Genomic DNA, 25,804 nt, shown 5'->3' with positions numbered 1-25,804 from the left:
GCCCACTTGTAGCTTCCTGCTCTCCCTGCAGAGTGCCTTAGAGGCATTTAGGATCTTGTTTACTAGCTCCTGATAAGTAAATAACGCAGGCATAATGATGGAAATTTCTCTAGTACCCTTGCTGGCATTCTGTTATTCCGTCATTTGCGAGGAGAGGCTCTTGTCAAATGTCAATAGGCATTTCAATTAAGAGACTTCCTCATAAACTGAAGCATATTAGCTGCTTAGTTTGTTTTGACCTTGTTAGCCAAGGGATTAGGTTATATCCAGCCTCTTTCTGAGCTCTGTGCTGCTTTCCTTGCTGCTCATTTCTTTAATGAAGTCATTAGCTTTTAAAGAGAGATGCTTCAATGGAAATTTCCTTGTTTTAAAAAAGAGGTGTCTGCTGCTGACTGCCTTCCTCTGTTAGTCCTCTTCACCCCAGCTCTTCCCCCTCAATTCACACACTGATTTGAGCTTCCCAGTCAGGGCTTTGCAATTCATGTTTTAATGCTTTCTGATTAAGAATAAAAATAAATCCCTCTTGCTTATTATGAAGTAAGAACAGTGGCTCATACGAGAGGCACGTTACTTTCAAGGGGAAATTGTGACACCCTCCCTCTCCAGCTGCTGTTCCAGAGCAGCAATGACTGGAATGATGTTTTGTGATTCATTTTCCATCTCTGGCTGTGCCCAGCACTCATGAATTGTTAATGTGCTTCACTCTGGGTGTGATGAATCTCTGGCTGCCGTTGGTGGGGGGTAAATTGTATTTCTGCTTTGCCACCCAGTGCGCCTGGTGTGCCCAGCCCAGCTGAACCTAAATGGTGGGTCCAAAATGGGATGGGATTTGGGGACAAAGAAAGAAGTTCATGGTGACTGCATTCTTGTGAAATAACAACTTCTAGCCTAAACAGGACAGCTGGGGTCTAGGTAGGATCAGTTGGGTTTGGAGTCCCAATTACCCTCCTTAAAATTGTTCCAAATATCAAGGCAAGTGCAATGAGATGCCTGTTGCATTCAGTAATTCTATCTGGTTAAGATGTTCCTATCATAATTAATGAAAAGATTTTGAAGGCTGCAAAGCATTGGGGAAGGACAAGGGGTTTTTTTGACCACCTGTTTTTAAGCTGCCCCCGAGAAAGTTCCACAAGTAAAGCCCATGCAGTTTGTGATTATCAATGCAAATGGCAACACCAGAATGGAACTCAAACCCCTTTTTATTGAGCTCTGCTCCAAAACCCAACCAAACATCTTGCAGCTGTAAATGTAGATGGGAACCCTTCGTGGGAGCTTTGAAATGCAGCTCTATTGGAATTAAATACCAATATAGCCAGATGGGACGTACCTGGGCTTGTCTGGCCCTTGCTGCTTGACCAAAAGGGGACAACAGTGGTGTGTTCACCCCACAGACACTTTTGGCTGGCTGGGTGTGTGGTTTTTCACCCCACAGACACTTTGGGCTGGCTGGGTGCTGCAGTTGGGCCCGTGGGGACAAGTCCAGGCCTTCAGGAGCTCTGGTGGTGCTGGGATGGAGCTTCCCCCATAACAGGGGCTGCTCCTCAGGTTTCCCTCTGCCAGAGAAGCTTTAAGGCGATGGTGAAGGAAAGGAGTCAGTTCTGATGGAGGGTTTGGATGCAGAGCTTTATTCTGGCCCACAGGCCTCTGAATGCAGCACCAGCTCCAACAGAACTCCCTGAGCCCGTGGTTGCTGCTCCTTTGAACCCCAGGAGAGGGGCAGGGAAGGGGCAGGGAGCCACCAAGCAGGGACAGGAGGGGAGGGACAAAGGGACAAAGGACACCTGGATGGCCTAATGTCCCCCAGGGGTAGAGGGCATCCTTTGGATCTGCCAATCACTCAAGGCTCTTCTGCAATTCCAGGACTGACAGACAGTGTGGGGCAGGGATCAAGGAGGGGAAAGGACTGGGAAAACTGACATCACACCACACCGTAACGCATCTCAGTGCTGCTGTTTGCCTGGCAGGTGTTTGTGAGCCTCCTAAGGCAGGGCATGGTGCCCTGCACGGCCGAGGAGCTGGGTGTGCTGCGGGAGCGCTGCCGGGACCCCGCCGTGTCCGTGCGGAAGCAGGCGCTGCACTCCATCACTGAGCTGCTCCTGGTGAGCCTGGGCAAGGGGAACACGATTAAATGTTGTCATCTTACTGCAGGGGTGCCATGCTGTTGTCTACTTATCACAAAAGTTTCATATATTCTTGGTGTTTCTTGTGGGCAGTTCCTCATATTATTGGGTTCCATACTGTTGTCTCCTTATCACAAAGGTTTCACACCTTCCTGGTCTTTCTCATGGGCAGCTCCTCAGAGCACTGACTTTTTCTTCTTCACAAAGCAGCCAACTGACTCCAGTTCCCTTCTCAACCAACCCACTCTTTTATAGCACTCTTCTTCTCATTAGTTACTGTTAAAGTCAGGCCTGTTCCTAATCTTTGATAATTAACCCAGCTGCAACTCCTTAGGGGTAAGATTGCTTTCTACACTAACTTTATTTTCTTATATTCTATCCCACTACAGTTAAATGGGTATTTATATTATGTCTTGGTTTGGAAAGACAGGTGCCTGCTAAGGAAGGCAGGAGCCTCCCCTGAAATGGAAGAAATGTGAACTCCCTCTCTCCGAATTTTATAAATTTGAAATTAAGGGGCTCTCAGGCAAAAAATACGTGAGCAGGAAATAACAGTTCTTTATAGGGAGGAAAATAAAAGGATAAAATAAACAATGCAGTAAATTAGAACAACACTGCCAGAGTCAGAACCCAACCTGACACCCTGTGGGTCAGGCTGTTGGCAGCAGTCCCATGGGAATTGTGGCTCAGCCCTCCTGCAGTGTCAGGGCTGGTTCTGCTGGAGCAGGGATCCTGGAGAAAGGTGCAGTCTCTTCCTCCCCTGAAGATCCAGGGGCAGAGGCAGCTGCTGTTCCTCTGGGGAATCCAGTGGAGAAGCCGTGCTGGTGTTCCAGAATCTCCAGATTATATCCAGGCAGGAATGCTTGGCTGGTGTTCCAGAATCTCAGATTATATCCAGGCAGGAATGCTTGGCTGGTGTTCCAGAATCTCAGATTATATCCGGGTAGGAATGTTTGAAATCTCCAGATTATATCCGCGTAGGAATGCTTGGCTCCTCCCTCTGGGCTCACATCTCCCAATGTGATGCTGTAGATCTTATCAGCCATGTACTGACATTCAATGGCCTCTTATCAGCAGATGTCCCCCAGAGGGAGGAGTGTGTGTGGAAGAGATAAGGAAAACTGCCCACTGAACAGAAGACAGCTGCCGTACAAACGGCAAATAGAACACAATTCTATTTAGAATACAATAGAATAACAGAATAGAATAAAATAAAATAGAATAAATAAATAAAGTAAAATAGAATACAATTTGCTTGACAATCCAGGATAATTAAAGACTTTCAATAGCTGCACCTTGGGCAGTCAAAGCCTCCCAGAGGCTATACCCAAGCTGGACAATGGTCACGAGTTTTTCACACAGTTAAAAGTTGTGGGATTCACATTCTCTGAGCCTGAGAGAAGCAGGGAAAAGAATGATCAAAACAATTCTTATTTAATTTGTTTGTGCAAAAGTAGAAAGCAGTTTGGAGATTGTTTACCCAGAGTGATGGGGTTTTGTTTCCTTGGCCTGTCAGGGCCAAGTGTGAGATTCTAGGCAGCTGAGTGCTTTGTTCAGATTCGGTTTAGATGTAATATAGTGCAATATAGTATAGAATAATATAGTGTAATAAAGTATAATTAATAATAATATAGTATAATAAAGTATAAAGTATGATTAATTAGCCTTCTGATATCAATGGACTTCTCTTCATCATTTCTTACAGGAGTCGCCCCTTGATTCCAATAATAAGTTTGGTCCATTTACTTTTATAAGTTTGATCCATTTACACATCAGGGGTTAATTCTCCAATTACACCTTCAGCTAATGAAGTAATTTACCCCCAGTTTGCTCCTCCCCCAATTTTTGTTTGTACTTTTTGGGCCCTGAGACAGTGAGGTGTCCCTGAGTTAGAGCCCTGGAGGGATTGTTCTGTGTGAGTGAACAGGAGGTGATGCTCTGTATGGAGTTGAGAGTTATACTCTAAAGCAGCATGGGATTTGAAAAATAGAAAAGCTGAAATCCTAAGGCATCAAGGGGAATGAGAATTCTGCCACACCTGGGAGGGGGGAGAGCAGGAGGGACCTCACCAATCAGTTATTCACTCCGGGAGCTGCATTTTAGGCTGCTCTAATTCTTTTCATTACCTTTTGACTCGGAAGTCATGACTCACTCACTCTGATACCTACTTGTGATTTATGCAGAGTGCTTCCAACTGTTGGAAACACTGATTTTTCTGGCTGTTGATTTATGTGTCATGAAGAAAATGTTTATGTTGCTGGCCTTCTCAAGTTAAAAAAAACCCTGAATCACTTTCAGATGTAATGTGTGGATGATAGCAATGCTATATTTTTCTTTCTTTTCTATTTATTCACAGGGGGTTTGTAACTCAGGCTTGGAGCACAGGGTTTATATTAAGCAAAGCTCTTTTTTTTTAGTGCTAAATCATCTGCTGTACAGCCTTATTGCAAACCTGTTATAATTCTTTATAGAGTCTCAAAACAAAGTGTTGCAGTTCTTTAGCAGAAACACCAGGTATTTATCATAGAGATGATTAAAGACCTTGTGATGCTGAGTTTCCCTGTCCCACCTGCTGCCACACTGCTGGGCTTGATTAAAATTCAAGTTTCAAAGTTTGTAGCTGAGCCTGGAGGCCTTTGCTGCTCTTAACCATGCATTTGGGGTCCCATAATGATTTAGAAATTTGTTTCTCTCAGTCCCAGCACAGCAATGTCCTGGTGCAGAAGGCCTGGTTGAACGGAGTGGTGCCTGTGGTGATGGATGCAGAAAGCTCTGTCCAAGAAAAGGCCTTGGATTGCCTTGATCAGCTCCTGCTGCAGCACATTAAACCTTACCATAAATCCAGGAGTGGTGATGAGAAGCAGGAGCTGGCGTGGGATCTGCTCTCCCTGTTGTCTTCAGAAAGCCAGGAGCTCAGGTAAAAGCATTTCCCTCCCCTACCTATGTTAATATTCAGGGATAAAACCCAGAAGTTTGGGAGTTTTTCTATTTTTAATCCCATTAGAATACACAATTTTTCCTTTACAGAAGGAAATTACCTATTGACTGAGGACTAAGATAAGAGTCTGAGTTTGTGTTCTCATTCCCTGTGAGGTACCACAGGCTCACACACACACGCTGTTAAAATGCACGTGCTGTCTGCTGTGCAATAACAAGAAACCAAATTTTTCTTTGAAACTGCTCAAATTCCCTGCTTGGAACCCTCAGTATCATTCTGGGGATGGAAACCACCACATGGAGGTGCTTGTGTTGCCCTGCCAGCTCCCAGGACAGGGCTGTTGAGCATGGACAAGAAAAGTTCAGCTTATGTGTCAGGTGTTTCCACCTGCTGCTCCTGTTACCTGTGCTCTCTCCCTGGACTGAAATGCTCACTGTTCCATCCCATGCTGGATGCACTGATAGCACATGAATATTTAAGTCAGATGGAGGTGTTCCTCTGACAGAAGTGAGAGATGATATATAAAGCAAGAACATCACCTTGTATTAATTCTTATGTACAATATGTTACTTGTCTTGTGACAAATCGAATTATCCTGCCTGCCGTGGGAAGGAGAGGGAGAAATGGGATGACACACAGCATGACAAGGACACAACATTGATTAAAGACAGCTGTATGTTTATTAGTCAACAGGGCATAATAGCTCAGAAATAGCAGCTGAGGCACTGGTGGTGCTGCCGTGCCAGTGTGGGGAACTGTCACTGTTCTAATTTGGGCCATTTTCTAACAGGGTTTGCACATTCCTGGCAGCTTCTTCCTCCTGACCCTGCAGGACCTTGCAGCTTGAGAAATCTCACAGCTCTGCCAGTGTGGAGTAGATAATGAGGGTTGTGCAGGAAAACGAGCAGGCTGTGATGCCTGACATGACTCTGCTGTGCCTCCATCCCTGGCAGTGCTCAGGGCCAGGCTGGATGGGGCTCTGAGCACCCCAGGCTAGGGAAAGGTGCCCTTATCCATGGCAGGGGGTGGAATGAGATGATCTTCAAGGTCCTTTCCAATTAAGGGCATTCTATTGATGACTTGTGAAGGCTGAAGTGAAACAGAGACTGGACAGAGTTAAAGAATAAAGCAGGGATTTATTAAGAGGCCTCAATGGATCCACCTTGGGCAGCACAAGAGCCCAGCCAGGGCTGCACCCAAGATGAACCAAAATGGTCCCAAAATGAACCCAAGATGAACCAAAATGGCCCCAAAATGCACGAGCGCTCCCGGGGTCTCTCCCTGGGATCAGTTCTGCTCCATTTGCACCTTGCAGTTCATTGTCCCATTCCAGCTTTAGCCCAGGCAGTCCCACCCTGCTTGTTTTTCTCTCTTAAATTCACCATTGCTCATGTTCTTGGGCATGAGATTTGTATGATTGTCCTTGGTGCCCAGCTGGAGCAGGAATTGTTTTGTCTCCCTGCTCTGTGCACAGAGCTCAGCATCCCCTGATGTGAACCCAGACCCACACACTGAAGCAGCACAGAATGTGAAAAATAGAAAAGGTAAACCTGAGGCATCATTATGATTCTGGGTATTAAACAACAGCTGCTGGAAATTCTTGGTTACAAATTGCTGAAATTATCATTTCCTGATGTGTCATGGGACCAGTTGGACCTTCTGTGTTACTGCCCCAACATCCATGTAGGGATGCCAGCTCTGTAGTGAAAATATGTGTTATGTGGAAATTTTCAGTGTGAATTGTGGCAATGCCAGGCAATAGCAGCTTTGTTGTGTTGGATTTTACTGTTTTATTTATTCCTCCCTAAACTTTCCTTTCCTCCCTGCAGCCGTTACCTGAGCAAAGCCTTCCTCATGTGGTCCAAGCAGAAGAAGTTCACCTCCACTTTTGTCAATAATGTCATGTCTCACGTGGAGACAGAGCATTCCAGGGCAGCTTGGATGCTGCTTGCCAAGGTGGCTGGCTCTTCCCCCAAGCTGGATTACTCCAAGATCATTGAATCCTGGGACAGCATCAGCAGGTCAGCGTGTGCTTTGAGCTCCATTCTGCCAGGAGCCCTCAGTGCCCTTCCACAGATTGCCTTGTAGCTGCTTAAATCCCAGTTTTTCCTTCAAACTGTCACTTCTGCAGCTGGAAATCCAGCAAAGGCTTTGAGATCCATGCAGTAACCAACTCTTTCCTCAAGCCCTCTGAGTTTTCATTGCCTTTGACAGGCCTGCCTCAATAATGCATGTCCCAGAGGAGAGAGGGTTGCTCAGCTGTGCTCTCGTGGCGTGGCTCAGAGCTCGCTGTTGGTTTTGCAGGCAGCAGGACACGAGCGGTGGCACCGTGGGACACGTCCTGTGTGTCATTGGGCACGTGGCAAAGCACCTCCCCAGGAGCAGCTGTGAGGGGCTGAGGGGTGAGTGGTCCTGAGCACCTGCAGAGATTTTGGGAGTTCTGCTGTTAATTGCAGCCCTGAGATGTGTGAACAGTCTCTGTCTCAGCCCGTGTGTTCGAAGAATGAGTTAGAGTTCTTCAGTTTTCAGTCCCAGAGTTGTTTATTATATCTTATCTATAAAAATTTTCCTCCTGTCCTGTCAGAACTCAGTGCATCCCTCTGGGTGTCCAGAGTTGCTGAGGACCCCGCTGGGATCTCTGAGCCCCCTGGCACGCAGCCCAGAGCACCTGGGGATTTCATTTTGACCCCTGGAGCAAGTTACCAGCTTTGTATGAGGACATGGAAGTCACACAGGTTTGTATGGTGTAATAACAAAATGATCACAGGGTGAAAATGTAGATTTTAGGATTTTTGGTATGGGGGTTATGGGGACAAGATGGAGGAACCTGGGCATGTCCAGCCTTTCTTCTTCTTCTTCTTGTTCTCCATTTCCTGCAGTGATGTTGGCACTTTGGGATTGGTTTAGAGTAGAAGTGCACTGTCTAACACAGGTGATAGGTATTGGGAATTAAGTGTAAATATGTTATACGTAGTTTGTAGTATAAAAGGACAACACAGAGTGCCTGTGGCTGCCCTGCTGAGCAGATCTCAGCTGGGCAGAAAGAAAATTTTATAGATAAGAATTAATAAACAACCTCAAGACCGAAAAGTGAAGAGTCCAGACTTGTTCTTCAGCTGCATGGGCTGAAGCAGAGACACCCTGCACATCTCGGGGCAGCAATGAACAACCAAAACCTGAGAGTGTCCAGCCAAGGTCAGCTCACCAGGACAGCCTGAGGCACTCTGACCACCCCCGGGGTTGTGTTGTCTTTTTACACTACAAACTATGTATAACATATTTACAATTAATTCCCAATACCTATCACCTATGTTAGACAGTGAATTTGTATTCTGAACCAATCCCAAAGTGCCAACATCACAGCAGAAGATGGAGGTAGAGAAGAAGAAGAAAGGCTGGACACGCCCAAGTCTCTCCATCTTGTCCCCAAAAACCCCTATTCTAAAAACCCCAAAATCTACCTTTTCACCCAGTGATAAATCTATTATTACACTGCTTAAACTTCTCTGGCTTTCAGGTCTTCATACAAAGCTGGTAATTTGCTCCAGGGGTCATAATCAAACCCACAGGTGCTCTGGGCTGTGTGCCAGGGTCTCTGAGCCCCCTGGCAGGGTCCTGGCAACTCTGGACACCCAGAGGGATGGACTGAGTCCCAACAGTTTTGTGCCTTCACAAACACTTGAACAGCTTAGAAAATGCTGTTTTTATGTGTGATGTCATCTCCAGGGAGCATCCAGAGCTGGCTGAAGGAGTCTCGGTGTCCCCTGGAGGTGATCAGCCCAGCCGTGGAGACCCTGCAGAAGCTCTGCCAGGCCTCTGCAGCTGCACCAGAGGAGGCACAGGTGGGACTTAAAATACTCCTCTTAAAATAGCCTGTTCCCCACTCAGGGGGTGTCTGCTGCTGTCTGCAGGCTGTGGGATGGATGATGAGTTCTAAAAAAGGGGCTCTGATTCCAGCAGCTCGAGCCTGCTCTGCTCAGCTCTGCCTCTTTGCTGCACTTGAGCTGGAGAACATCCTGGGGCTAAGCCTGGCTTGTGAGAAATCTTCTGCCTTCAAATCTATTCCTCCCCACACCTCTGAAATACCTTGCATTTGCCTTCTGTCCAAGTTCACAGAATTCCTAAAGGAAATTTCCTAAAGGAAACCTGTTGCTGTGCTTGGTGCAGTTTGAACCCACAGATTTATGCTGTAATCTCTGTGTTCTCCATCAGAGCTGCTGGAAATGCACATATTTCCTAGATCTCTTCCTGGAGACCAAACAGGGAGTTAATAACTTGCTCATAATTTCTTTCTGCCTCCATTTGTTTTATGCCATGGCTCTGTTCTGCTCCCATAGTGGGAAGTTAGGCCATATTTTGTTGGTAAAATAAAAATCTCAGCCTGGACACAATTGCAAAGAAGCCAAAATTGATGCAGGTCTTTGTCCCTGATGATTTCTCTTTGTGTCTGTTTTATATTTCTCTTTCAGTGTAGATGGCACCTCTTTTATAATAAGCATCCCAGTCAAGTTTAGAAGATAATGGGCAGAAATTTCAGTTTAGATGGTAGCTCTTTTAATTGAAATTTCAGTTTAGATGGTAGCTCTTTCAATTGAAATTTCAGTTTAGATGGCAGCTCTTTTATAATAAGCATCCCAATCAAGTTTAGTGAATAATGGGCAGAACTGAGCCCTCTGTGCTTCAGCAGCCAGGGTTGGGTGATGGTTTTTGGGTTTTTTAATTGACAGTCAGAAAATCCTCCCCTGTAGGTACAGCCACCACAGAGTGTTGGCTTAAAATGAAATGAAGGTGTTCCTGTAGTTGGTCACTTCACTAAATGTAACAGTTACCATTTATATATGTATTTGGTTATTAAAATTACCACTTTTAGATGGTGGAAAACCAGAAATTATGCTTTATATTCACCACAGTGTAGTAGATAATCTACTTCTCATGTGTTTCCCCTCCACTCTTTGGAATTCACATCATGTTTTCTTGGTTAATGGAGCTGCTTTTTTCAAGCAACATCTAAAAATTGCCACAGACACCTGCAATGTGTTGGGTGCACATGAAACAGTCGCCTAAATCCTTTTTGTTTAAGTCTGTGTGATTTCTATAATGAAGTAAACTTGGGCCTGTGGATCATTAAAAGCCACATTTTCCAAGGTGTTTTGACACTTGCACACATCCTTTGATGTGCAGGGAGAATTTTAAAGCTCTGAGGCACTGTCAGATTGATTTTAATGGGACCCAGATTATTAAAAGCACATAAAGGCTTTGATATTAGGGATTCGTGTGTGGACAGATATTACAGCTACCTTTTGTTTAATTAATAAAGCGTTGAATTAATTGTGTTTAATTACTGAACAGGAGCTGCTCAACCAGGTGTGTGGAGATTTGGTATCCACCTGTGAGAGCTACATCTCCAACATAGTCCTCAAGGAGGATGGAGCAGGGCAGCTGCAGGAAGATCTCTTGGTAAGTTTGGGGATTATTATTTTAAATATTCCCCTTCAAGGGTTATTTAAAGGGTGGAGGTGTGCCTGGAGCTGGCGTTCCTCGAAATCCAAGCCAAGAGCTGGGATCATAGCAATGTGCAGGGCCTGTGTGTGTGATGAAATCTTGTATTTAAGGGCCTGGGAGCCCACAGCAGTTTTACACACCAGCAGTTGCTTTAAGGATATGGCACCCCATGTATTTTTAATAGATGACGTGGTTTTTATTTCCTTGCTTTTGCACTCAAACTTCTGAGATGAGCTGTTTGGGAGAGCTGCATGGAATGCTTTGAGGAGTATTTCAGTCTCATTAGATGTGCTGGGGGCTGTTGGAGCATATTAAACACACCCACCCAGGATTTCTGTTCCAAAGCTCCCCTTCTGTTCTCCAGCCACTGCCTTGAAAGCACTGAGGGAATTTTGAGTTGTTTTTTTTGGAGAAGAACCGACTCCTGCTGGCTTCATCTGCAGCTCAGCCTTTTGACTGCAGTGCTGCTTTCTCTCTGCAGGTCAGACACCTCTTCCTGCTGGGAGAGGCTGCCCAGCTGTGCCCAGCCAAGGTGGACAAACACATCTTCCTGGTGGTCCAGTCCATCCTGGCCTCTTCTGGCAGCGAGGACCAACGTGAGCCACTCTCCTCCCTCTGCCTTTAGTGGTGCAGTTTGAAGCCACAAATTTATGCTGTAATCTCTGTGTTCTCCATCAGAGCTGCTGGAAATACACATATTTCCTAGATTTCTTCCTGGAGACCCCCCTGTGCTGGTGTCCACAGGGGTCTCAGGATGAGGGAAGAGATGAGAATCTGGACTCCATGTTTCAGAAGGCTGATTTATTATTTTATCATATATATTTATTATTATATGATATATATATTATATAATATATATCATTATATTATTATATATATTATATATGTTATAATATATATTTTATTGTATATGATATCTATTTTATTATTATATATCATAATATATATAATATTAAAACTATACTAAAAGACTATATAATATTAAATATATTAATATATATATTATATAATAGATTAATCTATAATATATATATTAAATATTATATATTAATATATATTAATATATATTATATATACTAAAAGACTAGAAGAAAGGATTTCATCACAAGGCTGGAAAGGAAAGGAAGGGAATGATAATAAAATCTTGTGACTGACCAGAGCGTCTGAGCCAGCTGGGCTGTGATTGGCCATTAATTAGAAACAACCCCATGAGACCAATCCCAGATGCACCTGTTGCATTCCCCAGCAGCAGATAACCATTGTTTGCATTTTGTTCCTGAAGCCTCTCAGCTTCTAAGGAGAAAAAATCATAACAAAAGGATTTTTCATAAAATGTGTCTGTGACATTTAGCTTTGCATTTGCAGTCACCCCTGTGTGCCAGGCCCTGTTTGCATCCCTGCCCTGCTCTTTTCCAGTGTCAGCTTGCACAGACAGTGAGGAGATGCCCAGCTCCCAGCCACTGTCCCAGTTCAGGGGCTCAGCCATGCCTCCCGTGGTCAGGGCTCACGCTCTCATCACTTTGGGTAAGTGCCATCATCCTGCCCTAAAAGTGGGCCTTGGTGTATCTCAGCCTTTCTGGTGAAGTTCTGCCCAAAATCCTGCAGAAAAGGAGGCTCAGGGGGGACTTTGTCACTCTGTAGCTCCCTGGCAGGAGGGAGGAACCAGAGAACAGGGACAGGAGGAGAGGAAATGTTCTCCAGCTCTGCCAGGGGAGGGCAGGTTGGACATGAGGAAGAATTTGTCCATGGAAAGGGTGGTTAAACATTGGAATGGGCTGCTCAGGGAGGTTTGGAGTCCCCATCCCTGGAGGGGTCCAAGGAAGGCCTGATGTGGCACTCAGAGCTCTGGGATCAGTCACAGGTTGGACTCAATGATCCCAGAGGTCTTCTCCAACCTAAATAATTCCATAGAAAGCTCTGGCAGTTGTGACAGCCCCAGTGCTCTGTTGGCATTAGCCCAGCTCAGAGCTTTCAGCAATGCAAATATCCATGGAAACAAGTTGGGCAAACCATCAGAACCCTGCCAGCTCTGCTCCTCCAGGTGGTTAATGCATTAATAGTGACCAATAATCAGCATTGTCCCCCAGAGCTGTGCTGTCCTTGTACTCAGAGTTGGGTGCTGAAGGATCATCTCACTTTCAGTAAGGTTTTCTAGAGAGGGTGAAAAAAAATTGGTGCTGTTGATGTAGCTTAGAGCAGAATGACTGCACTCAAATTCTTGTTCTCTTCAACGTGAGGGAAATGCTGCTTTCAGAGAAGCCTGGCCGGCTGCATTCCCAGGATTCTGAGGAATACCAAGTGAAAGTTCTGGGTTTTAATACTTCCTTGGTTAGGAGCAAGTTTCTTTTACAGATAGGCAGCATTATTCTTCCCTTAATTGCTTTGGAAAGTTTAATAATTTAGTGCAGAGCTTGGGAACAGGGAGAAGTGATGTTAGAACTATTGCAGGCTATTTTATTTTAGGTTGGTTCAGTGATGCTCTCAGAGGTGGGTGTCTCCCTGCTATGCCTATGACAGCTGGGGCTGTTCTTTTTAGCTGCTTTGAATAATACCCTGTACACAGAAATAGTTTGCTGTGAAGGAGGGAATTTGGCATAGAGAGCCACTCTATAGGTCTAAGGGGAGTTTGGAAGAACTTGAAGTACCATCTCCCTGAGAGATCGTGCAGATTGCTCATCAAGTTCCAGCATGAGTTTCTTGTTTATTCCCTTGTTTACTTCCTGATCCCTTCCCTGGCTTGTTTTGGAGGCAGCAAGCTGGGCTGGCTGGGAAGGAGAATTTATCCCAGCTCTGCTGCTCTGGTGATGCCTTGGAGTGGCTGCCTAGAGATACAGGATAGACAGAGTTAAGGGAATAAAGTGAGAATTTATTAAAGGGCTTTAATTGATACACCTTGGGCAGGGTTACAGAGGATAGACACAACATGGTCAGTGGTCATGAGGTCTTGTATTTGTGGGGTTCCCAGATGGAGGAAGGAATGATGAATCTGACTCCATGTTCTTAAAAGGCTAATTTATTATTTTATGATATTATATTATATTAAAGAATACTATACTAAACTGTATTAAAGAATACAGAAAGGATACAGACAGAAAGCTAAAAAGATAATAATGAAAACTCATTAGTCTTTTCAGACTCCTGACACAGCTTGGCCCCGTTTGCCATTGAGTCAAAACAATTCACATGAAACCAATGAAACAATCTCCAACCACATTCCAAAAGGGCAAAACACAGGAAAAGCAAATGAGATAAGAATTGTTTTCCTTTTTCTCTGAGGCTTCTCAGCTTCCCAGGAGAAGAAACCTGGGCCAAGGGATTTTTCCAGAAAATATAACTGCCACAATGAGGTTTTCAGACAGATTTAAGTTTGGTCTATTCACATATCAGAGGTTAATCCTCCAATTACAGCTTCAGCTAATGAAGTCATTCATAGTTTCTTTAAGCCTCTTCCCTCCAGGCCTGGAGCCTGCTACAAGTGGTTGTAGCAGGAAGAGATAAGGAAAGAACCTGTCTTCATCCAAGTCCAATAAAAGAAGCACTTGGAACTGTTGAACCCCCATATGTTGGTTTCAAGCCAACCACATAGACCACTGATGCTTCTTTCTCATAAAGAGATGTTAATAAAACAATTCCATAGCCTTGTCAAGACTAAATTGCAGGTGAAAACCCAGCTCATCTCTACCTAAATATGGCCAACCACTCACAACTTAATTTGCAAGACACTTCCTCACCTATCATAGAAGAGCTGATAGGATTCCACGACCATGCCCTAATGTGAGGGTGTTCACAAGGGTTCTTGGATGAGGGAAGAGACGAGGATCTGACTCCATGCTTCAGAAGGCTTGATTTATTGTTTTATGACATACATTACACTAAAACTATACTAAAAGAATAGAAAAAAAGGTTTCATCAGTAGGCTGGCTAAGAATAGAATAAAAAGGAATGATAACAAAGGTTTGTGGCTCGGCTCGCTGTCTGAGCCGGCTGACTGTGATTGGCCATTAATTACAAACAACCACATGAGACCAATCCCAGATGCACCTGTTGCATTCCACAGCAGCAGACAATCATTGTTTACATTTTGTTCCTGGGGCCTTTCAGCTTCTCAGGAGGAAAAATCCTAAGGAAAGGATTTTCCATAAGCGATGTCTGTGACACCCTAATGGTTGCACTAGCAATCTGCCCCTCAGTCCTCTACCTATTAACCCACACACTCACAGAAAAACTATCATCCAGGATAAGGAAAACTGCCCACTAAACAGAAGACAACTATACAGATGGCAAACAGAATCCATCTTGCCTTGCATTCTGGGACATGCACCCTAATGATGCACTAGCAGGCCAACCAGCATTACAACTGCTATCTTAACCACCATATCCATCATCCTCCTTCCTGTCTCCCCTATAATCCTTGTGGGATCTCAGCACCTCAGGATGGAGGTGCAGAGTGGCCGAGACCACCCTTGGGGGGCTCGGGAGTCCTGGAATGTTGCCAGAAGTGTCTGGTGGCAGGGCTTTGATCCTACACAGGAGACGAGACCTGTATGAGGACTGGGAGGAATTCACTGGGTGAATGGTGAAGGGATAAGTTAATTAGAGTGTAAGACACAGGGTTTAGGACTTTGGTACAGGGGGGTCTAAAGAAGTAAGATGGAGGAATTGGGGCGTGTCCTCTTCTTCTTCTTCTTCTTCTTGGCCTCCATCTTCTGTGGTGATGGTGGCACTTTGGGATTGGTTATTACTAGAAGTGCACTGGTTAATAAGGGTAGAAGGTATTGGGGAAAAACTATAAATATTGTATACGTAACTTTGGGTATAAAGATAAGTGACCGCCCAGGGGCTTGCGGAGTGTGCTCATGGCTGGCTTGCTATGCAGACCTCTGTCGGGCTGAAAGAAAATCTTTTAGATAAACAATTAATAAACACCGAGACCGAGACAAGATCAGAAGTCTCTCCTCGTCCTTTGAAGCACCGGGCTCTTCAAGGCCATCCCTGGGCATTTCCAGGCCACCTAAACAGCTCACAGAAAACTTACAAGTGGCGTCCCTGAGCTATCTCCGGTCGTAAATCAGCAAAAAGAGAAACCGAAAACTTACAAATCCTTACCATTATCTAAGAAACTCAGGATTACCTAAACTGACGGCCTTCAAAGCCTTAAATAGGAGTTAGCACAGGCTCTGAAAACCACAAAAACCTGAAGTTGCAGGTGTCACCAGCGGTGCTGTTTTGCAGGGAAGCTGTGCCTGCAGCACGAGGAGCTGGCCAAGAAGTGCATCGCGGCGCTGGCGCGGGAGCTGGAGGTGTCGCCGGACGTGGCCGTGCGCAACAACGCGGCGCTGGTGCTGTGCGACCTGTGCGTGCGCTACACCTCGCTGGGGGACAGGTACATCCCCAACATCTCGCTGTGCCTGCGCGACCCGCACCCCTTCATCCGCAGGCAGACCCTCATCCTGCTCACCAACCTCCTGCAGGTGAGATCGTGTGGAAGTGTTCCGGATAGAAATCTGTTTTAAGTGAAATGTGCATCTTTGAATTAAGTCTGTAGCCTGCAAACATAGCTGCAGTACCCCTCGAACTATTGGAGACACCCTCATCCTGCTCACCAACCTCCTGTGGGTGAGACACAGTGGAAATTTTCCAGAGTAGAAATACATTTTGATTTAGGTGAAATGTGCATCTCTGAATTAAGTTTGTAGCTTGCAAACATAGCTGTAGTACCCCTCAAACTATTGGCTAATGAAGGAGACACTCTCATCCTGCTCACCAACCTCCTGCAGGTGAGACACAGTGGAAATTTTCCAGAGTAGAAATCCGTTTTGGTTTAGGTGAAATGTGCATTTTTTATTTAAGTCTGTAGCTTGCAAGCATAGCTGCAGCACCCCTCAAACTATTGGAGACACTCTCATCCTGCTCACCAACCTTCCTGCAGGTGAGACAGAGTGGAAATTTTCTGGATAGAAATCTGTTCTAAGTGAAATTTTCATCTTTGAACTAAATCTGTAGCTTGCAAACACATCTGCAACACCCCTCAAACTAATGAAGAAGACAGCCTTATCCTGCTCACCAACTTTCTGCAGGTGAGATTATGTGGAAGTTTTCCTGAGTAGAAATCCAATTTGATTTAAGTGAAATGTGCATCCTTGAACTAAATCTGTAGCTTGCAAACATAGCTGGAACACCCCTCAAACTATTGGAGACACCCTCATCCTGCTCACCAGCCTCCTGCAGGTGAGACACAGTGGAAATTTTCCAGAGTAGAAATCCGTTCCAAGTGAAAGGTACATTTTTTTAATTAAGTCTGTAGCTTGCAAAGGAGTGCAGTGTAAAATCAGTATTGAAGAGCACACCTGCCATGGGGTGGGAGAGCAGATTTTTCATTTTTCTACTTTATTCTTCATACATGGGGTAAACCTCAATGTGCTGTTGTGGCATTTATGCTGCTTAGAGCATCCTCCAGAATACTTGGGGTTGTTTTGGGGTTTATTTTATGTGCCTCTGGCTGAAGCTTTACATCTTGTTCATTTACCTCACTACAATTTGGAGGTTCACATTAAGTTTTCCTGGTTCACGTTGTTGATTTCTGCTGGTTTCCACAGGAGGAGTTTGTGAAATGGAAGGATTGCCTCTTCTTTCGGTTTGTCAGTGTCCTGGTGGATCCAAACCCAGACATTGCCAGGTAAAAATCTCAGCTGTGAAATGATGGAGGAGGTGAAGGGCAGAGATGTCTCAAAACCTGTCTCAGCCTTGGCACCTTCACATTGTGAAGAGAAATGCCAGTGATAAAGCAGATTGTCCCTCTGCCCTCTGTACTTCCTATAGGGTCTGCAGTGGTGGCACAGGGGTGATGAGCCTCTCCCAAGGACACTTAAAAGTCCCAAAGTGTCCTTGGCTGTCCTCAAAACATTCAGCTCTGCTCTAGTCAGGACTCAGTTATCCAGAAAAAAAGGAATTTTTGAGACAGACCCTTGTGAAATCTTCCTTGTGGTTTTCAGACAGGCTCTGTCTGAAGTGCTGGATTTGTTTAAGAACTAGGATTAAATATTTTGCTGCAGTTTCCTTTTTCTTATATTGCATGCCTTTCCTTTTCAGCCTTCTGCCACATCTTGTAATTGTCAGAGGAATGACCTGTCCAATGATGTGTCAGAGGAATTATGCACTCTCATTTTAAGTGCATGTTTATGAAGTTTTTGGAGGTTTCACAGTTTCCAGCTGCTCTGTTATGTGAGAAATGAATGGGGCAGGTTTCTCTCAGGTGGGGAGCTCATGTGGAAATTAGGGTTACAGAGGAGGATGGGACACCTTGCTGCTCATTTCTGCATGGAACAGTCAATCTGAGATGGATATTTCCAGAACCATCAACCTTTTATCAATTACCATTCACATTTCCTTTTCTCTTCAGTGTCTTTTATATCTAAAAATGTCTTTCCAGTAGATGGTGGCATTGCAGCATCGTGTTCCTCCCATTTCTTTGGGAGCCTTTTCCTTTGCATCTGCATTTGGAGACAGCATCCAGACAAAACCACTTTCTTCCAGCCTGGGGTTGCCTTGCAGCTCTTGCAGGACCTTTGGTGATTAATTTGTTGCTTGCTGAGTGCTGTGTCTCAGCCATGGTGGAGGTCAGGTTATTTAAATAATTAAAATGCTGTGACAGGATTCAAGTTCAGATTTATTTCTGGCTCAGTTTGCTATAATAGCCATAAAAATGAGTAGTGTTGTGGATGCTGGAGATGTCTGTCCCTCTGGAAATGTCTGTCCCTCTGGGAAAAGGGTGGAAGTTAGTGAGCTGGGCAAGAATTAAATGTATTGAGGGAGATGTGGCAGAGGAAAACCATCCTCCTGCCCTGAGAGCCCTGCACAGCTTCAGGGGTGGCTTTTGGAATCTATCCAGTGATAATTTCTTCCTTCTCCCCCTCTGCAGGTTTGCAGAGTTCTGCCTGGTGCATCTCTTGCTGAAGAGGAACCCTGTGATGTTCTCCCAGCACTTCATTGAGTGCATCTTCCATTTCAACAGCTACGAGAAACACCAGAAGTACAACAGGTTCCCCCAGAGCCAGAGGTCAGTTGAGCACATTCCTGGCTAATTTTTGCTAAATTATGGGCTGTCTGGCCATGCAGCTCTTGGTGACAGCACAGCAGTTGTGGCACTTGGTAATTATCCATGCAAGTGCTGAGTTGTGTCCTGCCTTCCCCGTGACACTGCTGTGTGTAATTTGTAGGACTGTGTGCTGTCCTAGCAGGTTTATGGCTCTTAAAAGTGGCATGCAAATATCCCTGGCTGATTTAAGGTCTCATTATTCCTGGGAGCTGGCATGAAGTGATTTGGGCCTCTGTAAAATGCTGTGCTCTGCCACAGGGCGAAGCAGCTCTTCTCTCTGAAGGGGAAGGAGAACAAGGAGAAGAGGATGAGGATCTACACCTTCCTGCTGGACCATTTCACGGATGAGCAGAGGTTCAGCATCACCACCAAGATCAGCCACAGCATCCTAGGTAAGGGTTTAAAAATGCCTTTAAAAGTCTGGCAAACAAAAACATGGTGTCTGTGTAAAATCTCACGATCCAGGTGTGTAAAATCTCACGATCCAGGTGTATAATATATCACGATCCAGGTGTATAAAATCTCGTGATCCAGGTGTATAATATATCACGATCCAGGTGTATAAAATCTCACGATCCAGGTGTATAAAATCTCATGATCCAGGTGTATAAAATCTCATGATCCAGGTGTTTTATCCTGGCTTGCCCATCACTGCTGCTTCTGGAAAAACAAATGATTCCTTCCCCTGTGTCTTCCAGCTTGCTTTGTGGATGAGGTCCTTCCCTTGGACCCAGAAGGCAGTGAGCTGCTCTCAGATACATTTGCAGTCCTCAGCTGCAAAGAAATCAAGCTCTCAAGTATGAGGTCCAAACCTGAGGAGGACATTCAGGCTGATGAAGATGAGATGGCCATGGCCAATGCTGTCATGCAGGTGGCCCAGAAAAAGCTCATCTCACAGGTGAGAGGCACCTGCTGTGCTGTGGGGAGAGGGCTGGGCAGCTCTGTGTGTTGTAAAAGCACAATATGAAGGCAGAATTGGTGAGGGATGCTCGTTGTGGGGGTGGAGGGAGCAGAAGTGCATTTCCCAGGAGCCAGGGGAGCTGTGCTGAGCTGGATTTGTTCCCCACCCCTCTCCTTGGCGAGGCATCTGAGCGGAACAATGATTTCCCTGCACCTCTGGGCAATTTGCCTTCACTGTGAGATCTGAGTGACTTAGTGATGCATCTGAAAAGGCTCCACTTAGGTTAAAAGCCTCTGTGCATGTGTGTGGTGTAAGAGCAGCCTTAATTACAGTGATTCCCTGGCTGTGGAGGGAGAACTCCTCTGTGGAGCCGCAGAGTAGCTTCTCCTTCACTGCCTCGCATAACTGTTCATGCCTCGTTCACAAAAAGGTTCAAAAGAAGAATTTCATCGAAAACATCATCCCAATAATCACATCACTCAAGTCCTTGATGGAGCAGAAGAGGATCCCAGCTCTCAAGGACCTGATGAACTGTCTGAGGGTAAGGGGAAGTGTTTTCCTGCTGGTCGTGGTGTTTTGATCCTCTCCGGAGTCAATGTGCAACCACTGCCACAACCCAGAGCCTTGTGAGGAGGGAGGGATTCAGAAGATAGGATGTTGTGACACTGCCACTGCATTAAATAACGTGGGAGGTGGAGGGATTGGAGATGAGGCTCTCAGCGTGGAACGTGGGCAGGAGGAGAGCTCAAACGCTGCGAAGCTTTTCCACGTTCCGAGGAACAAATTGGAGTTAAAACTCTTCAGTCTGTTAAAAACACCTCTGCTCTACCAACTGGTGTTTCCTTTTGCTCACAAGCAGCTGTGATCTGAATGGGGATGTGAATCAGTAGCTGGGGGAGATTTCTGAAGGGCTCCAAACATTCCTTGTTGCTGCAGGAAATGATGCAAGACTACCGAAACGAAATCAAAGACTTCTTTGCTGTGGACAAGCAGCTGGCAGCTGAGCTGGAGTATGACATGAAGAAATATGAAGAGCAGCTGGCCAGGGAGAAGGAGTCAGAGCAGGAGCAGCTCCCAGCAGCCCACAGAGAGGTGGTTATTGCCATTAACTCTCTCCATGTCTCATCTGCTCAAATTCCTGTGCTCCCAGCACCCAAGCCCTGCCTGGGGACCCTGTCCATGGAGCAGGATGGTTATCAGGGGTTCTCCTCCCTCTTTTCCTCCCTCTGACAGAAGTTTTGGTTTCAGAGTCATTTAATAGCCTTAGAACATCAGCAAACAAAGCCAAGAGGAGCAGCAAATGATTAATGAAGACAGAATTCAAAGCAAGTCTAGTTTGGCACTGGCTGGGCTTAAATGTTATGTTCTCTCTGTTCCCAGAATGATAAACTGGTAACAAAGAAAAGAGTTCACTTTGACTGACTTTAGGTGTCTACAAAGTGAAAGTTCAAACCTGTCCCAGTCATGAGATACTCTTTTAAATTCAGTGTAAAGAAATAAATATGTGCCTGAGTCAGTTGTCCTGAGCTATTTTAGATCCCTACCTTAAGATGAGGTGACTTCTTGCCTGGAAGTTCATTTCTCTGCAGACCTTAGAAGAGCACTTTATATATATAGACCTCTAAACTGGGACATTTGTGTCCCTGCTCAAAATTTCAAAAGGTGAAATTTTGCCCAATAAATTGTTCCTCCCCAGCACCCTTTCCATCCATCCATCCCACGAGGGGCAGTTCTGAAACACTCAGGCCCAAGCACCTTGCAGGGTTTTCCGCTCTTGTCTCCCCTGTCAGACATGACCTGTTCTCCTGTTTTCCACAGCAGGCTCCATCTCTGGAGAGAGCTGCAGCTCCTGGTGTCCAGAATAATTCCAGTGCTCAGTCCTCAGGGGGTGGGAGGCCATCCACACCTGGCTCCATCCCTCCCCCTGGCCCCTCTGAGTTTGCCACCCCTCGTGCTGAGGCTCTGAAACAGCCACTGGTGGGTCGCAGGTATGGGCTCCTCTTTTTACCTGGTATTTTACATTTATTACATATTTCTATTTATTTTTATTTATTTATATTTTATGTATTTGTGTTATTTTAATATTATATTCTATTTTATATTCTGTATTTACTTATATTATTTTTATTATTTTATTATGTATCTATATCATATATATTGGTTATTTTTATATTAGAGTTCATATATTTTGTATTTTTATTTGTAATTTTTATTAGTTTTATTAAGTACTTATATTTGTTATTTTTATATTTCTGTTTATATATTTCTACTTTGATTTTTTCATTTTATTTTATTATGTATTTATATTTTATATTAGTTTTACAGTAGAGTTTATATATTTTTATTTTTAATTTATTCATATTTATATTATTTATTTTATATTTATTTATGTTATATTTTATGTGATTTTTACAGTAAAGATTACATGTTATTATGTATTTTATATTTATTTATATTATTATATATATCTATTATAGTGTATATTTATTATGTTATAATTTTATATTATTTTTATATTATAGTTTATATCTTATTTTATATTTTTAATTTATTTATATTGTTTTATTTTATTTATTTATATTTTTATATTACTTTATATTAGAGTTTATATATTTATTGTCTTTTATATTTTAATTTATTTACATTATTTATTTTATTTATATATTTATATTTATTTATGTTGCTTTGCTGATCCTTTCTTTAGAGAGTGGTCTGAAACTCACGGGTGTTGCAGCATAATCTCATTATTAGATGTTGAGGGAGGGGACAGATTTTCCCTCAAGGCTCTCACTGGGGCTTTCAGAGGGAGATGCCAGCCCTGTCCCTTTGTGCCCCTAGGGCAGCGTCCCTGAGCACCCTGGCCATCCTCACCCCTGTCCCTTTGTGCCCTAGGGCAGCATCCCTGAGCACCCTGGCCATCCTCACCTGTGTCCCTTTGTGCCCTAGGGCAGCGTCCCTGAGCACCCTGGCCATCCTCAGCCCTGTCCCTGTGTCCCTTTGTGCCCTAGGGCAGCGTCCCTGAGCACCCTGGCCATCCTCACCCCTGTCCCTTTGTGCCCCAGGGCAGCGTCCCTGAGCACCCTGGCCATCCTCAGCCCTGTCCCTGTGTCCCTTTGTGCCCTAGGGCAGCATCCCTGAGCACCCTGGCCATCCTCACCCCTGTCCCTGTGTCCCTTTGTGCCCTAGGGCAGCGTCCCTGAGCACCCTGGCCATCCTCAGCCCTGTCCCTGTGTCCCTTTGTGCCCTAGGGCAGCGTCCCTGAGCACCCTGGCCATCCTCACCTCGGCCAGGAAGGCCCTGCAGGAGAGGTACCAGCAGCGCAGCAGGAGCGTGGGCAGGAGCCTGTCAGCTTCCTCCGAGGCAGCAGCGGGCACAGCTGGCAGCCAGCAAGGTGAGAACTGCCCTGCAGGGGCACAGCTGGCACCAGCAAGGTGAGAACTGCCCTGCATGGGCACAGCTGGCAGCCAGCAAGGTGGGGATTGCTCTGCATGGGCACAGCTGGCACCAGCAAGGTGGGAGCTGCCCTGCCCTGCTCTGCACAGCCCCAGGTAGAGCTGCAGTGCATTCCAAATCTTACTCACTCCCTTCTTGTTCCCAGTCTCCTTCCAAAGCCTGAACCAACAGTCCAGTGGAGGAACCATGGCTGTGGTGGGGAGAGCAATCAGCACCCCAGAGGGTGAGTAGGAACTGGTGGTGCCATTACAATACAATAAATCTTCTGTGTTGAATATTCTGATTCTCACTAACCAATCTAGTACAAGATACAAATTCTACAGCATTTCCATACAGCCTATAAGAATCATTACATTACCATCCTGTGTTACATTTTAAACCCTAAAAACTCCTCTTTGGGCCCCTTCTGCCAAGCTGTAGGGTCTGCTCTGACCCTTGGGCCTGTCTGCAAGCAGAGGGTGTTGTTCCATCAAAAGGGGATCACCTTCAGCCAGCCACACCATTGTTTTCCAGTTGTTCAGTAACTGAGGGATCTCAAAGCTTGCTTTCATTTCAATCTCACTTACAGTTTCCATATTCTCAAAATCTTTTGCCAGGCAATCATATTGATAAGGTTCTCCTGTTTCATCTTCCCCAACAATGGCTGTGGATTATTTATTTATCTAAGTGCTTGTAGGAAGGAAGAGCCCTCCTGAAACCAAGGGCTGAGAAAACTGAAACTGTGAAACTGAAAAGTACAGTGCAGTGTCTCCATGTGCATCTCACAGGCTCAGTGCCGGAGGGAATTTATTTTGGGATGCTGAGGTGACAGTGCCCTTTGTTCCCTCCTTGTCTCTGGGGTGCTGAAGAGGAAGGTGGTTGTGCTTCCTCAGCCCAGAGGTGTGGCAGTGCCCCTCACACACTGCAAACCCCTGACAGCCCTGAGCAGCCACTGGAAAATCTGATCCTGTCCTTCCTTCCCCATGTGCTGGGCTGCTCGTGTTGCCTCAATGTTTCTCTTTGCCTGAGCAATTAGCAAAAAAAAAAAACAAAAGTAAAAAAAAAAAGCAAAAAATAAAAGTAGGGTTTTGTGCAAGAAGTGTTTTTAGAGAGCAGGATTCTTTGAGTGCTGTGGTCTCCTGGAAGCTTGCACGGCTGTTGTTCTTAAAGCACCATATGGTGAAAAAGGAGGGAAAATGTTAATCTGCAGTGGTGCTGGAGCTGAATTCCTGCTTTGCTTGGAGGCAGCATGTGTCCTTCAGCAGGGAGACAAACTGTACAGAGCAGGAGCATCACTTCAGTCAGCGTGTGTTGAGCCATCTGTATGGCGGCACAGGCTGACAGACAACCAGAATAAAACATTTTATTCCTCTGCTGTATCATTCTGGGACTGCTGGAGACGCAGTTCTTTGTAAACAGGCTTGTACTTGAGAAGTTGGGAGCAGCTGTCCCCTCTTGCTGCCTCCTTCAGCTGTTCTGGCTGTGTTCTCTCCCTTCCCTTCTGTCTTTGGGGCTCCTCAGCTCCTGCTTGGTGCTTTGGGAGCAGCTTCAGTGAGCTGGGTGAGGGGAATTGTACATAAATTGTACATTATTGTGGAGATAATCACACTGCAAGGAAATCCCTACTTCCCCCCTTTTTCCCCCCCTTTCTTCCCCCCCCCCTTTTTTTTCCCCACCTTTTTTTCTCAATTTTTTCCCCATTTCTTTTCTACCTAATCTTTACCATTTCTTTCTCCTTTTTTTCCCTTCCTTCCCCATCACTTTACCAAGGTAACTTTTTCAGGCCCACACTGCACAGAGTCACTGGCACAGTCCTGGGAGATGCAGGGCAGAACTAAGGCAGATGGATCAAGTTTGATTTCTGTGATTCCCTTCCAGGACAGGGCAGGAGTTGCAGAGCAAACCCAGCTCAGCTGTAAAGTCCTTTTAGCTGAGTTTCCAACTCCTGCCCTATAAAGCACTTCCTACCTTAATTCCTTGTGAAAGGTTCTGGGAAACACGAGCATAAAACAGAGCGTTGAGTTAAGTAAAATCTGAATATTGTGACATCTCTCCATGAGATAAATGACAGGAAAGAGACAGCTGACAACCAGGGCCTATTCAGGCAAGCTAAATTCTACCTAGCTCCCCTGTCAAGTGATTCCTCTTGTCTGGCTGCTCCTCACTGAGCGGCTCTTGAGGGCCTTTGCCAGTTTTCAGATTCTGCCTTGAGGAAGAGGAGCAGCTGCTCTGGGTGGGATGGCAGAGCTTCAGTGCCTGCAGGGCAGGGGGCACAGCACCAAGGTGCCACCCTGATGGCCCCCAGCCAGGGGGGCTGTGGGGCTGGCATCTGGGGGTGATGTGCCCATCACACTCAGCACAGGGGTTTGGGGCTGGGATTTGGGGGTGATGTGCCCATCACACTCAGCACAGGGGTTTGGGGCTGGGATTTGGGGGTGATGTGCCCATCACACTCAGCACAGGGGTTTGGGGCTGGGATTTGGGGTGCCCATCACAGCACAGGGGTTTGGGGCTGTGATTTGGGGGTGATGTGCCCATCACAGCACAGGGGTTTGGGGCTGTGATTTGGGGGTGATGTGCCCATCACACTCAGCACAGGGGTTTGGGGCTGGGATTTGGGGGTGATGTGCCCATCACACTCAGCACAGGGGTTTGAGGCTGGGATTTGGGGGTAATGTGCCCATCACAGCACAGGGGTTTGGGGCTGTGATTTGGGGGTGATGTGCCCATCACACTCAGCACAGGGGTTTGGGGCTGGCATCTGGGGGTGATGTGCCCATCCCACTCAGCACAGGGGTTTGGGGCTGTGATTTGGG

The 25,804-nt window shown here is 45.5% G+C and overlaps 1 protein-coding gene across 1 annotated transcript in view; it reads left to right on the top strand.

The window, feature by feature from the left end:
• NCAPD3 (non-SMC condensin II complex subunit D3) overlaps nt 1-25,804 on the top strand; it is a 40,907-nt gene that overhangs the window by 12,654 nt on the left and 2,449 nt on the right. Inside the window, exons 15-32 of the mRNA XM_059488261.1 lie at nt 1,965-2,099; nt 4,817-5,037; nt 6,888-7,079; nt 7,363-7,460; nt 8,785-8,900; nt 10,408-10,515; nt 11,042-11,156; nt 11,977-12,084; nt 15,793-16,031; nt 17,157-17,236; nt 18,479-18,616; nt 18,914-19,047; nt 19,354-19,553; nt 19,987-20,097; nt 20,493-20,648; nt 21,375-21,544; nt 22,805-22,947; nt 23,155-23,232. Of these exons, the coding sequence (XP_059344244.1) occupies nt 1,965-2,099; nt 4,817-5,037; nt 6,888-7,079; nt 7,363-7,460; nt 8,785-8,900; nt 10,408-10,515; nt 11,042-11,156; nt 11,977-12,084; nt 15,793-16,031; nt 17,157-17,236; nt 18,479-18,616; nt 18,914-19,047; nt 19,354-19,553; nt 19,987-20,097; nt 20,493-20,648; nt 21,375-21,544; nt 22,805-22,947; nt 23,155-23,232 (2,542 nt within the window). The remainder of the gene's footprint in view (nt 1-1,964; nt 2,100-4,816; nt 5,038-6,887; nt 7,080-7,362; nt 7,461-8,784; nt 8,901-10,407; nt 10,516-11,041; nt 11,157-11,976; nt 12,085-15,792; nt 16,032-17,156; nt 17,237-18,478; nt 18,617-18,913; nt 19,048-19,353; nt 19,554-19,986; nt 20,098-20,492; nt 20,649-21,374; nt 21,545-22,804; nt 22,948-23,154; nt 23,233-25,804) is intronic.

This window comes from Ammospiza nelsoni, chromosome 24 (assembly GCF_027579445.1).
Source record: "Ammospiza nelsoni isolate bAmmNel1 chromosome 24, bAmmNel1.pri, whole genome shotgun sequence".
Taxonomy (NCBI): domain Eukaryota; kingdom Metazoa; phylum Chordata; class Aves; order Passeriformes; family Passerellidae; genus Ammospiza; species Ammospiza nelsoni.
This window is presented reverse-complemented; position numbering and strand designations above follow the sequence as displayed.